At 35.1% G+C, this 19,615-nt stretch overlaps 1 protein-coding gene across 1 annotated transcript in view; it reads left to right on the forward strand.

The window, feature by feature from the left end:
- The window catches only part of LOC140748166 (uncharacterized), a 29,249-nt gene extending 12,217 nt beyond the window's left edge, over positions 1-17,032 (forward strand). Inside the window, exons 7-19 of the mRNA XM_073080908.1 lie at positions 484-552; positions 1,681-1,849; positions 4,108-4,287; positions 5,590-5,757; positions 10,796-10,960; positions 11,034-11,143; positions 11,523-11,613; positions 13,517-13,699; positions 14,007-14,401; positions 14,730-14,798; positions 14,916-15,084; positions 15,571-15,750; positions 16,400-17,032. Of these exons, the coding sequence (XP_072937009.1) occupies positions 484-552; positions 1,681-1,849; positions 4,108-4,287; positions 5,590-5,757; positions 10,796-10,960; positions 11,034-11,143; positions 11,523-11,613; positions 13,517-13,699; positions 14,007-14,401; positions 14,730-14,798; positions 14,916-15,084; positions 15,571-15,750; positions 16,400-16,569 (2,118 nt within the window). The 3' untranslated portion in view covers positions 16,570-17,032. The remainder of the gene's footprint in view (positions 1-483; positions 553-1,680; positions 1,850-4,107; positions 4,288-5,589; positions 5,758-10,795; positions 10,961-11,033; positions 11,144-11,522; positions 11,614-13,516; positions 13,700-14,006; positions 14,402-14,729; positions 14,799-14,915; positions 15,085-15,570; positions 15,751-16,399) is intronic.
- The last annotated feature ends 2,583 nt before the right edge of the window (positions 17,033-19,615 follow it).

The raw sequence follows: 19,615 nt of genomic DNA on the forward strand, positions 1-19,615 counted from the left end.
GATAGCATTGAGTTATAGGGAAATAACATTATTATTTTCCAACGCTCCATAAGGCGCTTTCTCTCGCCTCGAAAATCGTTAATCCTAAGGATATTGTTCAGGACAATGGTACAAAATTATTAAAATCGTGTATTGTCATCGGTTTTTGATAATTCTTCAAATTTTTGAATTAAACTGAACGTTCAAAGTGGATAGAAATCGGGCTCAAAGATTCCGTTACTGTTACGTACATACATACATACATACAAACGTACAACCCAAGCTAATAAAAGTGTGTTAATAGTTAAAGATGTTAAATTTTGATTACATTTATTTAGCCACCCAAGACACCGGTATATGTTTCGGGGGCGGGGAGCAGACTAGTAACACAGCGTTCCCACGAACCAAGCGAATACGATCGCCACTGCTTGTCATGCACATTGCACTTGATTCGTAGAATCGTTTGTGTCCTTACAGTATAATGGATTATGAAAATATTTTCAGGGGCACGACACTGTTGCTTCTGGTATAACATTCTTCTTATTATCTGTGGCTAATGACTCAGAAATACAAGTAAGTCTTAAAATAAGCACCACTAAGTAATCATTATTGATTAAAATTACTGTACAAACAAAAAACCTGACTGCATATATATTTTTTTATAATATAAGTGTAGCAGATGAGCATGCAGTCCACCTTATGGTAAGTGGCTACTGTCGCCCATGGACATCTGTAATCAACCCCAGATAGGATTAGATATTCCTACCTGAGGTCGGCCACAGATGCGCCGCTACCCCTGAGGACTAAGCTGGAACGCCTCGGAAAAGTCTGTCTCCCTTACCACACCCTTCAAACCGGAACACAGCAGCGCCTAACACTGCTGTTATTAGGTAGAAATAGGTGTGGCTGTGGTGCCGCCGGAGTCGAACCACAAAGGGTTATACCAGCTTTAACCTAACTTGACTGCATAATAATATGGGCACTCCCAAAATTAAGTCGGATTCAATGACTCCTCACTCAAAGTCGTTTGGGCTGCTGGGTACCGAAGAATGATTCAAACATATGCTCAAAGAACATTACCCTCTTCAATCGGGTAAAAAAGTGACACAAGGTATAAGAATATTATATTAGTACCTAAAAATAAAGCTGCCGAGTTCTTAGGATTTATTCTTTACACTGTTTATAATTAATATTCATACTTGTTTTGTAATCCTTACTAATATTATAAATCCAAAAGTAACTCTGTCTGTCTGTCTGTCTGTCTGGTTGTCTCTCCTTCACGCCTAAACCACTGAACCGATTTTAATGAAATTTTGTACTAAGATAGTCTGAGACCCGAGAAAGGACATAGGATAGTTTTTATCCCGGAAATCCCACGGGAACTAGGGATGGCGATCTAAGATCGATTAATCGGAGAATCGATCTTTTGGACCAAAAAAATCGATTATTTTAATCGATATTAGTAAAGATTGAATCGTAAACTATGCATTTGATGATCTTTAGCAAAGTTATTGTCCATGAGCCCACGAAGGTGTCAGAATTGGTACGACCAATTTTCGCCAGATGGTGCCACTGTCATTCCAATGAATGTCATTTCAGTTTTATGTATGTTAGTATGTCATATTATTTTCTTTTAAACGCGGGCGAAGCCGCGGGCAAAAACTAGTAAAACATATTTTAACTTCACTTGGTTAATTTTAGGAAAAAATTGTCGCTGAGCTCCAAGAAATATTTGGGGACACGAAGCGTGCTGCCACTATGGACGATTTAAACCAGATGCATTATTTGGAGCGCTGCATCAAAGAAACGTTGCGACTCTACCCTCCAGTGCCTTTCATCAGTCGAAGACTGTGTGAGACCACCAAGCTTAGTAAGTATTTTATGTAATCAAGAAGTAGCAGATGAAAAAGCATTCCACTTGGTGGTAAGTGTTAGTACCGTCCATGGATGCGAATAATAAATAAATAATAAATGCGAAAGTAACTCTGTCTGTTTGTATGTCTCTTCTTCACGCCTAAACCACAGAACCGATTTGAATGGAATTTTATACAAAGATAGTCTGAGACCCGAGAAAGGGCATAGGATAGTTTTTATCCCGGAAATCCCACGGGAACTACGGATGGCGATCTGAGATCGATTAATCGGAGAATCGGTCGTTTGAACCAAAAAATCGATTATTTTAATCGATCTCCAGTATTCTCCAGTAATGGATCAATTCAGTGGATCAATCTTTCAACCCAGAAGATCGAAATTCGATATTTTCATAATTTACCTATAGTTTCTTTACTTATGCATGTTAGTCGATCATCTATATATTTATATTTGAATATTTGTCTATATATATTTTATAGAATCGGAAACTATGCATTTGATCAAGCGATGATCTTTAGCAAAGTTGTTGTCCAAGAGCCCACGAAGGTTTGTGAGTTGGTAAGACCAATTTTCGACAGATGGCACAACTGTCATTCCAATGAAGGTACAAATTTTCTGTATTACGTATGTCATATTATTTCTTTAAAATGCGAGCGAAGCCGCGGGCACCACTAATCCCAAATAAGATTAGACTTGAAATCAAAGTCATCTTGAAGGTCTTGAAGTCATGTAATAATATAGTCACATAAACGGTACAGAGTAACGATATAACAATTTATACGTAAGTAAGTTCACTCTAGTAATTAGAAGTATTATAACTACACAAGTATCTCCGTTATTCGACTGCTCTTGCTGAAGTCTCCGACCAGAATGTCGCTCACTGTTAATTCGAGCGCCGCCATGGTGTCGTTCCCACTTCACCTACCCGCATCTGTTTTTAAACTGTAGTATCAAATGAGTTACTTATTACTTTAATGTAACGTTATAAAAATGTGATATCGTTAATATCCAAGCTTCTTATTAACGACGATAACAGACTCCTACCTGAGGTCGGCCTCCGATCTGCCGCTGTACCAGAAGACTAAGCTGGAATGCCTGGGAAATGTATGTTTCCCTTACCACACCCTTATTCTTCAGTAACGTAACGTAACATTAGCTAACTGCTAATGGAAGTCCTGTCGAAATTCTGCTGTTTCAGGAATACGTTTAGGACATTTTAAAAACCGACACCGACACTTCAGTTAAATTTAAGTAGGTATTTGTATTTATTATGTGCCGTGTGTTACAATGGTCATTAAAGTGCACGCAGACTGCAGGCTTCGACTTTAGGCTTTTTACGTCAGGCACTAATTTTACGCTTATGAAGTTGTAATATGGATACCTATTTAGATTTAGATAGATTTAGATAAAAACATACATTATTATTTTATTCCTAGATGTACATGAAATTATTTCCTGATACGCAAATTTATTAAGTTAATGTTCTATTATAATTTTAAATTGATATACAGGGTGAATTTTTCAAATAGGCCTTCAGAGCGAAATCCGAAACTATAAGGATTAGCGTAAAATGCTGAAAGGAGTTACGAGGCCGATTTTGATAAAAACTAAACGTGCATCATTACTTTTTTAAAATAACTTTTGCCCTAGCCGGCAATCGAACGAGTTCATTTTGAAAAAAAATACACCCTCTATATTATTCCACTATCTGATAGTGTGGCTTGTTAGGATCAAATTCTGGGAAGTAATGATAAATGACAAACTAAAGGAACATTTTTTTGGCTCAATGTTTCAAATCATTCGAAACGGACGTTTTGTGCTCCAAGAATTTATATGTCATTATATTATAATAAGTATTATATTATAATCAACTTGAGCAAATTCGTCGTCGCAAATAGTTTACGATTCAATCCTTACTAATATCGAATAAAATAATCAATGTTTTGGGTCCAAAAGATCGATTTTCCGATTAATCGATCTTAGATCGCCATCCCTAATTCCCGTGGGATTTCCGGGATAAAAACTGTCCTATGTCCTTCCTCGGGTCTCAGACTATCCATGTACAATTTCATTAAAATCGGTTCAGTGGATTGGGCGTGAAGAAGAGACAACCAGACAGACAGACAGACAGAGTTACTTTCGGATTTATAATATTAGTAAGGATTATTTGTTATTTTTATTCATAAATGTGTACAATTGTAGGTACATGGAACGAAACATTTTTTCATGCTTAAATTGTTTTCCAACTGTTTACAGGCAACTACACCGTACCTGAAGGAACCTTCATTCACATTCACATCTATGATCTTCATCGACGACCCGATTTGTTTGAAAACCCCTTACAATTCAACCCCGATAGATTTCTACCGGAAAACTGTGCGAAACGACACACGTTTGCTTATATACCCTTTAGTGCGGGCCCCAGGAACTGTATAGGTAAGTTATTTATAGTTATTTAAAATATAAAGTTTCACAAATTACAAAAAAATGATATCGTCGTCTATCTGTTATTGTCATTACTGGGCACTTGTCTCAGAATAAGCCATAGTCCACCGCGCTGATGAAGACGTGCCGATTAATAGACTTTTGATAAAGGTTTCCTTATGAGGTTTTGACCATTAGAGCAAGTGATACTTAATTTTTAATAGGCGCATAACTCTGAATAATTTGCCAAGTACGAGTCGAACTCGCACATGGAGGCTTCCGTACTACCACCAAATATTCATTATTTTTTACATATTTTTAATCTTTTTATTATTTTCAACAATACTTAGTTTTATGAAACATCGCCATCTCTCTATATTTTCTGACAATGTACGGGTATCTAGATGGCGTTACCCCAGCGCCCAATGATGACTGATACGTATACAACGTATTATAAAATTAAAATAACTAATTAAAATATATTTTATTGTTCTTATTTGTATTTATTATAATAGCAGTTATAGTAGTAAGCGGATTGTAAATGTTTCAACTGTCTTAGTAGTACGGTTTAAAGGTTAGATCGATAAATGCTAAAAAATACCGGTTTGTTGTATGGAGATCTCCTTTAATATTCAACTTTATTTTATTTTAGTCATATTTGCATAGTAATGAATCCTCTGTAAAAAAACAAGTGCATCTCTATTACGGTTCCAGAGATGGAGACCTGTGACAGAGGGACAGACAGCGAAGTGTTAGTAATAGAGTTTAGTTTTTACCCTTTGGGTACGAACCCTAACAATCAATATCGCTGCAATTGTATAAGTAGAGTGTGTGCTCCAGTTATCATGTTATGAATTTTCTACTGTTACAACCCTTTGTTCTTTGTAACAAAAAGAGATTTTGCCTGCGGCTTCGCTCGCGTTACGAAGTAATATTTTCATCCCCTATTTTATCCCCTTGGGGGCAGAATTGATCAAAATCCTTTCTTAGCGGATGCCTACGTCATAACATCTACCTGCATGCCAAGTTTCAGCCCGATCCGTCCAGTGGTTTGGGCTGTGCGTTGATAGATCACTATGTCAGTCACCTTTGAGTGATATCAAAATTGTGCCTACATGTTTGTCTCGACTAAAAAAGGTGTCCGTACGTACACTCTGGGGTTTTAGTACTTAGCTGGTAGGTACGAATCCGGCATAAAATTTGTTGATGAGACCTCACGTGCCTTTTAGGGCATTTTTATTCATATTCATCTTTAGAATATAACGTATGTGTATAAAGTGTACGTGTTACATGTGTTTAAATTATTTGTTTCAGGTCAAAAATTCGCCATGATGGAGATGAAGTCGGTGCTTTCAGCTATTTTGAGAAATTTCGAGTTGGTTCCCGTCACGAAAGTTTCGGATCTGGTCTTCACAGCTGATATTATTTTGAGAAATTCTGAACCTATTTTTGTTAAATTTATTAAAAGGAAAAACGAAATATAAATGAAGTGGAAATATTTGGATGATTTTTATTATTTAACAGGTAATTAAGATATGAATCTTGAGGTTTGAATATATTTCAAGCGTGTTGACTCAATTAGTCAACACGCTTACCTGTTACATGGTAAAAACAGGGAATATAGGTGTTACTTAAGAAATATAGGTGTTTGTATTCATAGCTTTAAGCATGTAGTGGTATTATAATTGTTCAGAAACGGTACCGGTAGCGCCATCTAGTGAGCGTCAGCCTACATATTGAAAGAAGCCGATGCGCGCGCCGTTGTCACTTCAAAAAATAAATTGTTCTTCGCTACCGACAGAAAGTTCGAAATTCGTTTTTTATTGAGGAGATAAACCTGAAGCCCCCGCATACTGAACAATAATTATTTATATAAAATGATTTTTAAGATAATTTGACATCACATAGTAGTCACATGTAGTCATACTACAATTTACAGATTATAATTTAACTATTCAAAGAAAAGTGCTAATTTCAAACTTTTTATTTTACTTATTTAAAAACTAAATTATTAAAATGTTTTCATTGCAAATAAAATGTTAACGTCATGTTAAGTCAGTAACATTTTTATTGCTTAACATTTAATAACTTTTTAATTGTATGTTTGGGGCCGTTCAAGTATTACGTAACGCAATTTTTGAAGATTTTTGACCCCCCCTCCCCCCCTTGTAACGCACCGTAACGTTTTTCTATACCCCCCCCCCCCTCTCTAAACGTTACGTAACACTCAAGTGTCCATTTTTACCCTAAACTCGCTAAATAGTTATGTTATGATTTTTATCCTTGGACGTGTTCAGCCGAACTAGGTCTCCCGAGTATTCTAAGTTAGTTTAAGTTTAGTTAAAGCATACATACTGCTATACTGTACTATACTTAGTCTAACTCAGAATACTCAGGACTTAGTTCGGCTGAACCCACTCATTCAAGGGATTCCCCGTAAAACTTAAATGAAAAGGGTTGCCAATTTAGGAGTTTTAATTCTCTATTTTTTTATTAAAAAATGTTACGTAACGTGTATTAAGAAAGACCCCCTCCCGCCCCTGTAACGCATCGTAACGTTTTACAAGAACCCCCCTCCCCCCCAAATTGCGTTACGTAATACTTGAACGCCCCCTTTTACTTAAGTGGGAATTATTTGTGAGCTAACAAAATAACATTACTCTTACTAAAAATGTTATTAAAATTATACATTAAAATTTTATGATTTTTATCTTTGTATTATTCAAAAGCGTATTTATTTAATAACCTATGTTAATAACTTAGAGATTTTTTAACGCAGATAGCTGGCAGAAATTAAATTTAACTTTACCTCAAATTCGACACAAACATGTGCAAAGCGATGTTATTTTGATTTCGGTGGTAATTTGAACTATCGCTGATGGGTTCAGGTTTAAAGGTAAGAGATAGACGCTTATACGAAGCTTTCGAGTTTTTTTTTTAACAATACAGGAGTAGCAGACGAGCGTGCAGTTCACCTGAGGGTAAGTGGCTACTGCCTCCAATGGACATCTGTAATCAACCCCAGATAGGATTAGATATTCCTACCTAAGGTCAGCCACAGATGCGCCGCTACCCCTGAGGACTAAGCTGGAACGCCTCGTAAAATATCCCTCCTTTACCACACCCTTCAAAACGTAACACAGCAGTGCCTAACGCTGCTGTTATTAGACAAAATAGGTGGTGTGGCGGTGGTGCCGCCGGAGTCGATCCACAAAAGGTTCTACCACCTTCAGTTTAGAGCTTATTGGTAGGTATTTGGTAGGTAGGTAAAGCGTTGTCCCTGTAGTACCGGGACCAGAATAGGGCTACGGTAACCCTTGCCTGTCGTAAGAGGCGACTAAAAGGGGCTTCCGGGGTTGCGGGCGGCAAGAGTGGGAGCACAAACCGTCCAGCAAGCGACTCCGGGAAGGACAGCGGTTTGTGTGGTCGCATATCGCTGTAATCACCAGGGGATGTGAGAGGAGCGTAAATTGCTCCCCCCAGGGCAGAGCCCGATAAAAGGGCATCGCGTTAGGAGGACTCCGGTTGTGTTCCGTTGGAGATCCCGGAGTTCTCCACCAAACGCTGAGGACGGCCACCGGGGGGGTTTTAGTGTGGTAAAAATCCCACATAACCCGGCGTCACTCCCATGGCGTCGGGTACCTTTTGAAGGTTTCCCCCTCGTCAACAAAAAAAAAAGGTAGGTAAAGCGTACCACAGACAGGATTATACATACAATCTAATTCGCGGCAATGGCCACTTACCATCAGGTGGACTACATTGTTATTTGCTATCTCGATTCTATGAAGGATTTCAAATTTTCTTAAATATGTAGTTTAATATTGACCTTAATGACAAAGAAGAGGACTATGTAGGAGAAATTATAAAGGGTCTAAGTAGGGAAATATGGGTTAGGTAAACGCGTAAACAGTATTACAATTCCGTAAATTAAATTATTATTAAAGTAGATTGACCTATGCGTCATTAATTATGAAGTTAGGTACCTACTAAGTGAAAGAAAGACAAGAGTCGGCTTAATAAGTATGAGAAAAAAGTTGTCAAGGTTGGCTTATAAACCGCCAAAAGAATTAAAACCAGTTGTTAAGTATGAATTTTGTTCATAATTTTATATTAATTGTAATTATTACAATAGGTACTTAATGTACGAGTAGAATATTCGTCCAAATTATAAAATGAAATAAGTTTCTCTCTCTATTATTAACTATGGACGTACAACATGGCATTACATTTTTTTTAAGTTCAAGTTTTTGTAGTTCATATTTTTTTACTTAATTATTGAAGTTAATGAAATAGTAAAACATCCAGGTTTCCCGGAGGGTAAGGAGATAAAGTAAGCATTGATGGTAATTGTAACCCGGCCTCGATCGGGGGGTCGGAGGTTCAAATACCAGGCTCTGATTTTTTGAAGCTATGTGCTTATTGTTGTCGCGGGGCGCTGTGTTCGGCGGTGTGGTGGTATGCCACGCCGCCACTTAACCTGCGACCGTATTGGGGTGCGGGCGTGATGTTGTACGGACGGCCTTCTTCCGTCCGGCGCCGGAAGCCCGCTCGTAGTGGTAGTCGTCGCGTCGGGGAGTTGCGCCTGTCCCGTGCCGTAGAGAGGGTAGGTGCGGGAAAGGGGTGACGTGCAATAAAAACAATAATTGACGTGCAATACAAACAAGAGTGTAGGCCAGCCAAAGCCTCTTCCCTATCCCGACCTGACCCCTACTTCCTCTTCTTAAACAGGAACGCTTCCTTCTTCAGATTTCTTCCTTCTTCCCAGGAGTCTTCTTCTTCCCCAGGAGTCTTCTTCTTCTTCAGGAGTCTTCTTCTTCTTCAGGAGTCTTCTTCGTATTCTTCTCTGCTGAGACCATGCTTAGGCCGGAAAACTGGTTTTCTGAGCTACCCCAGAGCAATACCGTAAAGAGAGCCGCGCTTTTTTAGGCCCATTTTCATGTCATTTTCACTTTGGCTGACCTAGTTTTCACCCTTTCTTTATTGATTCCCAAAATTTACATATATGTGTTATACATTGTTGGAATCCTTATAATTAGCCCTATCTAGCTACATAAGTTACATTATCATACCTAAATTGATTACAAAGTTATTCGTGAAAATATTCCAAAAATGTACATCTTACGTAATTTTACATGTCAATATTCCTAATTATCTCGAAATTATCACAATTGATTCTGACTAAACTTACATCAATATGAAGCTAGAAACATATTCTAGGAGATAACATAAACTTTAAAAACATAAAACATGTATAAAACTCAAAAACCTAACCTTGAATACTATTTTCATAAAAATACCTAAAAACTCTAATAAAATACAACAAATGTGACCGATAGCGCCATCTACCGTGTCTTATCCCTAAACTTAAAACTTACGTAATGTATTTTTCTTATTCAACATATAAAAACATATTCAGACGGACATAAAAAACAAGTTAATTACAATTCTTAATTAAATACCGTTAGTTAGTCGCCGACACTTATTAAAAAATAATTATCACATGCTAAAACGGCGAAAGAAAACATCGTGAGGAAACCTGCATACCTGAGAGATATGAAAAAAAAAAGTTTTTAAGAGGTAATAAGTCTACCAATACACGTTTGGCCAGCGCGGTGGACTATGACCTAATCCTTCTCATTCTGAAAGGACACACGTGCCCAGCAGTGGGACAGTAATGGGTTGACGACGAAGGAGACACTTACACTGGACGTTTAAAAATTGACCTCAAGAGCTTTGTAGTCTTTCATATAGATATCATTTCATATAAATTACTACAATGATTCCGAAGTAATACGTAACTAACGTATTACTTCGGAATCATTCTACACTAATATTATAAATAGGAAAACTATGTTTGTTTGTTTGGTTGTAATGAATAGGCTCAAAAACTACTGGACCGATTTTAAAAATTCTTTCACCATTCGAAAGCTATATTATCCACGAGTAACATAGGCTATATTTTATATGAAATATATTTGATAAATAGGTTTTGAGGCGGTACAAAGTTTGCCGGGTCAGCTAGTAATATATAAAAAATAAGATTTACCTATCATAGGTTACATCCATTCAATTGTCAGATTTTAAAGATTTTTGATACTCAACCACATTTCAGGACGTCCAATACTAGTATGTAACCATAGATTACTAAAGATACTTCGCCGCCTTGAAATTGAATGAAGCCACAAATGGCTTATTGTTATTATCGTAAGTTATTTGAATTCTTGACAAATAAAAACATTTTTAGAGAAAATTTACGAATAAATAACTAATACTGCGTAATTTACATGAATTTACATAATAAATAATTATAATAATTATTTCAAATATTTTAGGGATATTTTAGCACGGAGACGTGGCAAAACTTTTTTACGCAAGTATTTAAATTCTCAAAACTGGGTACATTCTCTAGTTAGGAGTGAGTAATCTTTACTAATCTATGTATGTAACATATAATGTACAAAGTCACTACAGATAAGTGCCCGTCATTTATAAATATTTCTGTGCATGGACCGCACGTGAGTTTTATTAAATAAAATGTTATACGTGTTGACTGCCGTTGTAATTTTTTTGTTTACATTAGATTATCTTCTAAATCATAATAATAAAGCCGTGTTACTAAAAAAAATTCCCGGGAACAAAAGTTATTTTATTATTGGAAATGCGTTGGAAATTCTTGAAACTCCAGGTAAATTATTTTTTATTGTTTTAGTTTCATATCTTGAGAATTTATAATAATTATGGACGTAATTTTTTTCCAGTTAATTTATTCCGAAAAGGCAGAGATTGGGCTCTGAAATATAACAGTATATACCGATTTTACGCATTCTCACTAGGGGCTGTTAATATTTACACCCCGGAGGACATTGAGGTGAGAATTTAGTACTTGTTATCATAGCAGGCATGGAGGTGAATGCATTGTGAAAATTAGAACTGTCTACAACTACGGTTCAATAGATAAAGCGAAAACGCCGAAAATTAGCGGGTTCTTGTATGGGGGCCCTCTTTTATATTAAACTTTTTTATTTTTATTATTTGTTGCTATAGCGGCCATCGTTATATATGCTCTGTAAAAAACAAGTGTATATATTACGATTCAAGAGTTAGAGCCTTGTGACACGCAGATAGACGGACAGTCCACAGAGGCTTAATAATAGGGTTCCGTTTTTACCCATTGGGTACGGAAGCCTAAAGATAGTGTTATTTTGTAAATTAATAGAACATTCTTAATGACTAACTTATTATCTCAGGTAGCGATCTCGAGTATGAAACATCACTATAAAAGTGACATTTATGCCTTGTTGCGACCTTGGCTGCGAAGTGGACTGCTTCTTAGTGATGGTGAGTGCCTTTTTGTATAAAAAATATTATTCTACTCGTAATATTAAGGTAAAATAAAAAAAAAAAACTAAAAAATCATTAAGCGCCCCACTTCCAACATCTGAAATATGTCTTTAAATTATATTGTATAATAGAAGATAAATAAAAATAACGATCATAATAGGTACCTACGCATGCTAATCGAGCAAAACATATTTTTGTTTGTCTAATTATAACTTAAGTTTTTATCAATCTGCTATATATAATTATGTAAAATCCATATTTTATATATAATTATGTAAAATCTACTATATAACAAGTTACATATTTGTTGATGACCACTCATATGTTTCAAAAAGAGGGAGGAACAGAATGCTAATCTTCGAATTAGTAAGGGCTTGCTTCGCTCGCACTAATTAGGGAAGTTATGGACATGACATATGATACGAATATTAAAAATATTATATCAGTTTTGCATGTGGTTACGCATATGAAATTATATTGGATTATGCGATACTTTGACTAATTGATATCAGATTTTTTATGGTTTGATTTTATTTGAAAAGTACCTGAACAGTGTCGACTTGGTCGGGGAAAAACTTTCTATAATAGTGTGTCATTTAGTCTTTGGCCTTCTCCAAAATTATTCTAAACTTTTATACTTTATTGTTTCGGTTATATTTATAAGGCTCTATAACATCCTTGATAAAAATATAATAAGCATCGCCGGCCCTAGACCTTGAAGTGGGTAGAGCTGGTTTGTCTTTCTTCCCTTTGGTCGACACTTTCACTTAACGTAAATTGTATTTTAGTTTTATCTTAAATATATAATATTTACCAAGGCGAATGGCGATGTTGGCCTCAGCTGCGCATATAAACAGGATATATATAAAGAAAGGTTAAATAAGGTTATACTTAAGACATAATAAATATTGCTTAAAACTTGCGCAATGGTTGCTTAACAAACAAAAACGCATTTGTATTATCATACTGTATCAACTCGTATAAGTGGTCACAGTAATAATTTATTATTACGAAAAATATAGTTTAATATCTTATCCTATTTTGATATCAAATTAAATATCGATCACTCTTCTCGCCCTACCCTAGGGCCGGTAATACGTCAGTAACTTGAAACCTCCGAAACCTAAAACGTAGTCGTAGTTACACAACTTCTTACTATCCCAATGCTGCGAATTAGTCTCCTTTCAGAGTGAGTTTGACGATAACACACCAGGCCTGTAGGTTTTCACCAGTACCCTTACCATGAGTTTTTTAGTTTGGACAAATATGATTGTTTTGATATTTGTTTACGTATTACGTAAGAGCAGTGATAGCCTAGTGGTTAAGAAACTCTCGATCGAGGGGTCCGAGGTTCAAATCCCAGGCACGCAACTCTAATTTTTCAAAATTATGTGCGTATTACAAATTAATTACCACTTGCTAAACGGTAAAGGAAAATATCGTGAGGAAACCTGCATACCTGAGAGATTTATAAAAAAAAAAATCTCTAAGGTATGTGAAGTCTACCAATACGCACTTGGCCAGCGCGGTGGACTATGACCTAATCCTTCTCATTCTGAGAGGAGCCGTGCCCAGCAGTGGGACAGTAATGGGTTGATGATGATGATGATGATAATGGGCCTAGCGAATTATATCAGAACTTGGAAATTGTATGGGCCAATACGTAAAGAAATATCAAAACAGTCACATTTGTCAAATCGTAAAAACTCATGGTAATGATACAGGTTTAGTCACTGTTTAAGCAAGTCAAAATTATTTTTAAAGCGGAAATAACTTTGAAAAACAGAGGTGCTTTTGAATCGTTGACCTCTCCCAACAGATGTCGAGTTTGTAACTTTTTCTTATTTAGTAATATTACCTATAACTATATATAACTATAACTATAGAATTATTTTTTAAGGTGAAAAATGGCATCAACGCAGAAAGATTCTCACAAATGCATTTCACTTCAACGTTTTACGGCAATATTTTGTGATTTTCGAAGAGAACGGCCAACGTCTTGTCGACGTTCTAAACAAAAGTTCCGGGGAGGCCGTCAGCGTTGTTCCTGTTATGTCCGAATATACCCTTAACTCTCTTTGTGGTAAGTACCTTCTGCCCATCGTTTGTACTTTTCTGGTGACACCTGACAGATGTCATATTCTTTTAGCGAAAAATAAGTTACAGGTCCTGGTAAAGATTTCCTGGAAAGATTGGTGATGGATTAAGTACTCAAAATCACTTTTTTTATTCTGTACAAAAGTTATTCAAAAACAAAATTGGATGATTAATTTCGCGACACCCTATATATAATGGAGAATCTTATGATATTTTCGGACAGGGCCGAGTCAGTACAAATTAGCTTAGTTGTCAAATTATTGTTAATTTTATATAAATTTTGTTTTTTATAGAGTCTGCAATGGGTACTCAACTGGATGATAAGATCTGCGGTACATATAAAACATACAAAGAAGCAATTCATGGCATCGTGAAAGTGATAATCAATAGATTTATAAAATTGTACCTCTATTCCGATATTATATTCAATTTGACATCAATGAGCAAGCTACAAGCAAAATATTTATCAGTTATGCACAATTTTACTGATAGTGTCATTAAAACAAGGAAGGAAGCTATAGAAAATAATGAAGTACAGAATATCGAATTTGATGCAGATGGCGATAATATTCACTACACAAGTAAAAAGAAAAAGGCAGCTATGTTAGATTTACTTATTGCTGCTGAAAAAGACGGTTCTATTGATAAAATTGGTATACAAGAAGAAGTGGACACTTTTATGTTCGAGGTAAAAACATGTCGTAATCATTATCAATATTACACTCAGACTTTTAGGTATTTGCTACTCGCCTATAATAGTAGCAAATGCCTTATAGTAACTGTCAGGCGCTTCCATTCAGCGATAAGCGTTAAGGCCAAAATTCATGGAGTTGGTCAAATACGAGTTGGTAGATGCCTTTACAAACATAGAACTCTGTAGTAGGAAGATTGTCTTAATGTATGTACATGATGTTTTTCTTTGCCACTAAGCAATTGATGGTACCTACCTTAAATTGGTATGATTCAACACTGATACGCTAATGTATTAATTATATTTTAATTTTTTTTCTTTTCAGGGCCATGACACTTCTTCAGCTGGTCTGACGTATGCTCTATTGTCAATCGCAAATAATCAAGAAGTACAGGTCGGTAAACCCCTTTTTAATTTATATCGTGTAATTTGCAATGAATGACAGTAAATTATAATTGGCCATAACCATATCTGTATTGAATGTTATACAAATGCCCTAAATATATTTAAGGACAAGATAGTAGCTGAACTACGTGGCATATTTGGTGAGACAAAGCGAGCAGCTGCGGCAGACGATTTGATGAAAATGCAGTACTTGGAACGGTGCATCAAAGAGTCCTTGCGACTCTACCCGCCTGTACCTTTTATAGGACGGAAATTAAGTGAAACCATTCAACTAAGTATGTACGCAATTGATCACTTAGAAGTGTTAGAAATATATTTAAAGTACCTCATTGTAGTATTATTAATTAATTATTTTGTGTTATTTTCATGGAGTGTTATTTTTATAACCATAAGTTCTCATTTATATAGTCACTGGCTGGTACGATTGTATAAGTTAGCATAAAAAAGAAAAATAACACTCTTGACATTTGAGTTGTATTTTGCGCGGGAACAATACAATGTTGTAATTTGGTTCAAGAAATGTTTTTATTCTTTCAGAAGACTTTGCAAGAAAAGGAGATTTTATTCCCTAGAAATTAGTTTTGTTTTGTAATCGTTGTGCTTGTATTTTCGCATTGGCAGAGATACCGTTATAGAGAAAACTTTGTAGATTTTTATGCATCTTTGTATTGTTTTTATTACTTAACTTCTCGTATATTATCAAGGTTAAAACTTTATTTTTAGAATGTGGAATAATAATTTACTTTCAATTATGATTACAGGTAATTACACCGTGCCTGCAGGGACATTGTGCCATATTCACATTTATGACTTACATCGGCGCGCTGACTTATACGAAAATCCTCTAAAGTTTGATCCCGACCGTTTCTTACCAGAAAATTGCAAGAATAGACATACATTTGCCTACATTCCCTTCAGTGCTGGGCCTAGAAATTGTATAGGTATTTTTTTTATACCATATACATAGATTAGTAAAGATTACTCACTCCTAACAAGAAAATGTAACCAGTTTTGACAATTGAAATTGTTACTGTCATGAAAATAGCGTGTGAAAAATATTAAAAAAAAAAATAGTTTTTAGATCATTTACGAATGAAACGATATTTCTCCGCACTTTCTCATCAATTTCGTGTGTTTGCACCACTTAACTCCGCATGTCGGCATTGTTACGCGTAAATTACACTATGAGAGCCATTAAACGGCTGACAGAATTGTCAGCTGTTTAAGCCATTTAATGGCTTCCTTCAATTACAAGGCGGTGAGATATCTATACTTATCTATGACCATATACGATTGAAGTAGCTAATGAACTTCGCTATGGACATTTGTAACTACACCATATACAATACAACAAGGGTTCCACGTAAAGTCAATCACAGATTCGTCAATCACTTTAGAAATCATTCCATACCACACTTGTTTTAGTAGAGTGGTTTACCACGATTGACAATGCTTTCTTCTGTCCAAATACTATGTCACATCATAAAATAATTCTAATTTAATAATTATTATAAATAAATGCAAAAAAACATTTGTACTTAAATATTTTTTTCTTTGTTTGATAATAACAAGAATTGTTGGTATTTTCAGGTCAAAAATTCGCCATGATGGAGATGAAATCTGCTCTTGCGGCCATATTAAGAAACTTCGAATTATTTCCTATAACAACTCCGGATAAACTTAAATTTACAGCAGATTTAGTTTTAAGGAATTCAGAACCAGTGTATGTAAAATTTATCGCCAGAAAAAATAAAATATAAACTACATTTACCTATTATTGTCACAACATTGTACGTGTTGCCTGTCGAAGTATGTTCTTATTATTTATGTAAAAAATAGTATCTTTTCTCCAAATTATTTACAATTGAAGTTGTAATTTTATTAAGTTAACCCATAGATAAGTATAGATATCTCGCCGCCTTGTAATTGATGGGAGCCATTAAATTTAGCCTGACAATTATGTCAGCCGTTTAATGGCTCTCGTAGTGTAATTTACGCGGAATAATTCCGACATGCGCAGTTTCGACACGACATCGAAGAAAAAGTGCGAAGAAATATCGTTTCATTCGTAAATGATCTAAAAACTAAATTTTTTTATATTTTTCAAACAAAAAAATAATTGACAGTGACAATTGTCAAAAGGTTACATTTTCTTGTTAGGAGCGAGTACTCTTTAGTAATCTATGAGTTAACCCTATAAACTGAGTAATTAAATAAAACAAAAAATATTAATTTATAAAGGAGATGTTTCATTTTCGGCCATCTCATGTACACTATATCTAAAAAACACGATTAATTTGTATAATTGAAGAAAAATACACATATATTTTGATAACCTTAAGTATTCCTGTTTAAAAATATTTAAAATAAGCATTCCTCATTGAAATATTAAATATGGCGGAATACTGTCATGTCAAGTTTTCAAAACTGTCGATGTCGGTCAGGTAACCTATGTGTACTCCACACATAGTTTACTATACTCTTTGGATGTCGGTAATTCTGTATTTTGCTCTTTTTGTCGTAAAGTTATTGTTACCTTAGTACTTTACAACCTGGCTTTTGTTTTGGGTATCCCGTTATTATTTCTGAATTTAATTAATTATTTATAATAATTATAACAAAACCACCTTTTAAATAGTATCTGGTTTTATAGATGTAAGTGACATGTTAAATTAACAAGTAATTAATTTAAAAAATCAAAAACCCGACTGCACCATAAAGGCTGAAGTAGAATTTCTAAAGCAGTGAAATAGGCACTTCATTATTTTTATCCAGAAAGCGAAATACAAAGTTTCATAGTAGGTGTCTGCTTCAAAAACAAAAGATGTTCAAACAATATTATCCTATTTAATCCTCGTAGTGATCATTTACGCTATATAAAGAACCTATGTGTAAAATTCCGGCACGCTTAAGTTCAGCGGTTTCCCTTTGCGTTGATCTCTGGCACATCAACTCTCTCATTTAGTCAGACAGTCATCTCGATGTGTATATACGAGTATATATGTACTAGCTGACCCGACAAACGTTGTGTTGCCATATAAATAAAAAAATGTTAAGGATGAACAATCCTTATCACTTAGGTGTAAAAAAAATAGATAGTAGCCGATTCTCAGACCTACTGAATAGGTATATAAAATTTGGTGAAAATCGGTGAAGCCGTTTCGGAGGAGTACGGTAACTAACACGAGACTTAAAGATATATTATATAATGTATGTGTTTTCTCCTCTTAATTTCCTTTATTTTGACACCCTACTCGATAGGTTTGGTTAACTTTTGTAAAACGTGTTACTATTTTGCGAAAAAAATCACCATTTACGGTCTATAAAATATATAACTTCAGTAAATCAAAGTTTCGGTCATTATTTTACCTCGTTAGAGGTAGCATTTCATTATTTTTATCCAACAAGCCTGATACAAAATGTCATAGTGTTTGCTTCAAAATTGACGATTGTTCAAATGAACTTTTAACCCTTATTTTACCCTCTACGGGGTTGATTTTTCGGATGGAGATAAATAAGTGCGTCCTTGTTCCTATCCAGAAAGCCAAATACAAAATTTTATAGTAGTTGCTTCAAAATTAAAGGATTTAAAAAAAACTGTTTTCCCCTATTTTACCCTCTTAAGGGTAGAATTTCCAAAAGGCCTTTCTTAGTACTTATTCAAGCTATATAGAGAACCTGTGTGCAAAATTTCAGAACTGTAAGGTCCTTGGTTTAGGCTGTACGTTGATTTCTGAAAAATGAAAAAGTCATTTAGTTAGTCAGTCAGTCAGTCACCTTACTGTTTTATATATATACAAATATGTTTTTATAATCTCCGTTTAATTTCCTTTCATTTGATACCCTACTCGATAGGTTCGGTTAACTTTTTTTTTTAAATGTGTTACTATTTCGCGCCAAAAATCCGCCATTTTGATTTTTTTTTACTAACACCTATCTAAGGACACTCGGGTCATTGAGACAAATATAATGACACTTTAACTGTTGAAATTCATCCAGCCGTTTGTTAGATCGGATCAAATAAAGAAAGACAAACATACAAGATACGCGCGAAAAACATAACCCTTCCTTGGCAGTCGGGTAAAAAAGAAGAAGTTGTCAATTTGATATGTGTAAAGTGGATATATAAATATTATATAATAATAGTGGACTCCAATGTAAACGTTGAATCAATATGTACTGGTGAGAAAATTCAATTTTAATCCTGAATATGTTTTCTATTCCGGACAATCTACGTGTTCGGATTTGCACAATCGAACAGATCAGCGATTACACGTTTTTGCATAGTTGCAATTGACGCGCAATCGCTTTCTTTAAATTAGATGCATTAACATAAGTTAGTACGTGACCAGCAGCCACTAGGGCAGCGCGTATTCAATACCATTACCAATTACCAATACCATTACCATTACCATTATAACCAATAAAACAAGTTAACCAGTAAAAGGTTGTCCGTTAGTATCAACCAACCATACCAGAAACTAGAACTCTTTTCACTACGTAACCGTTACATATTCCATGGAGAAAAGACATATCTATTAAATTACGTCTGCTTTGAAGAGGCATAAGATGGTTATGATGGCAGGAATCCATGTAGTCTGCAATTTTATGTGAATTACGAAAGTTTAAATGTTTTAAAAAATTACGTTGTATACGCTCTAAGTTATGAATATAACTTTTATATTGAGGATTCCAAATGATGCTACAATATTCTAGTACGCTTCTTACATATGAAGCATAAAGTACTCGCAGACACCCTATATCAATAAAGGGTCGACTGATCCGCAATACGAAACCAAGACTTTT

This window comes from Epargyreus clarus, unplaced genomic scaffold, assembly GCF_041222505.1.
Source record: "Epargyreus clarus isolate Ecla_fem2 unplaced genomic scaffold, WU_Ecla_fem_2.2 ptg000003l, whole genome shotgun sequence".
In the NCBI taxonomy this organism is placed as follows: Eukaryota; Metazoa; Arthropoda; class Insecta; order Lepidoptera; family Hesperiidae; genus Epargyreus; species Epargyreus clarus.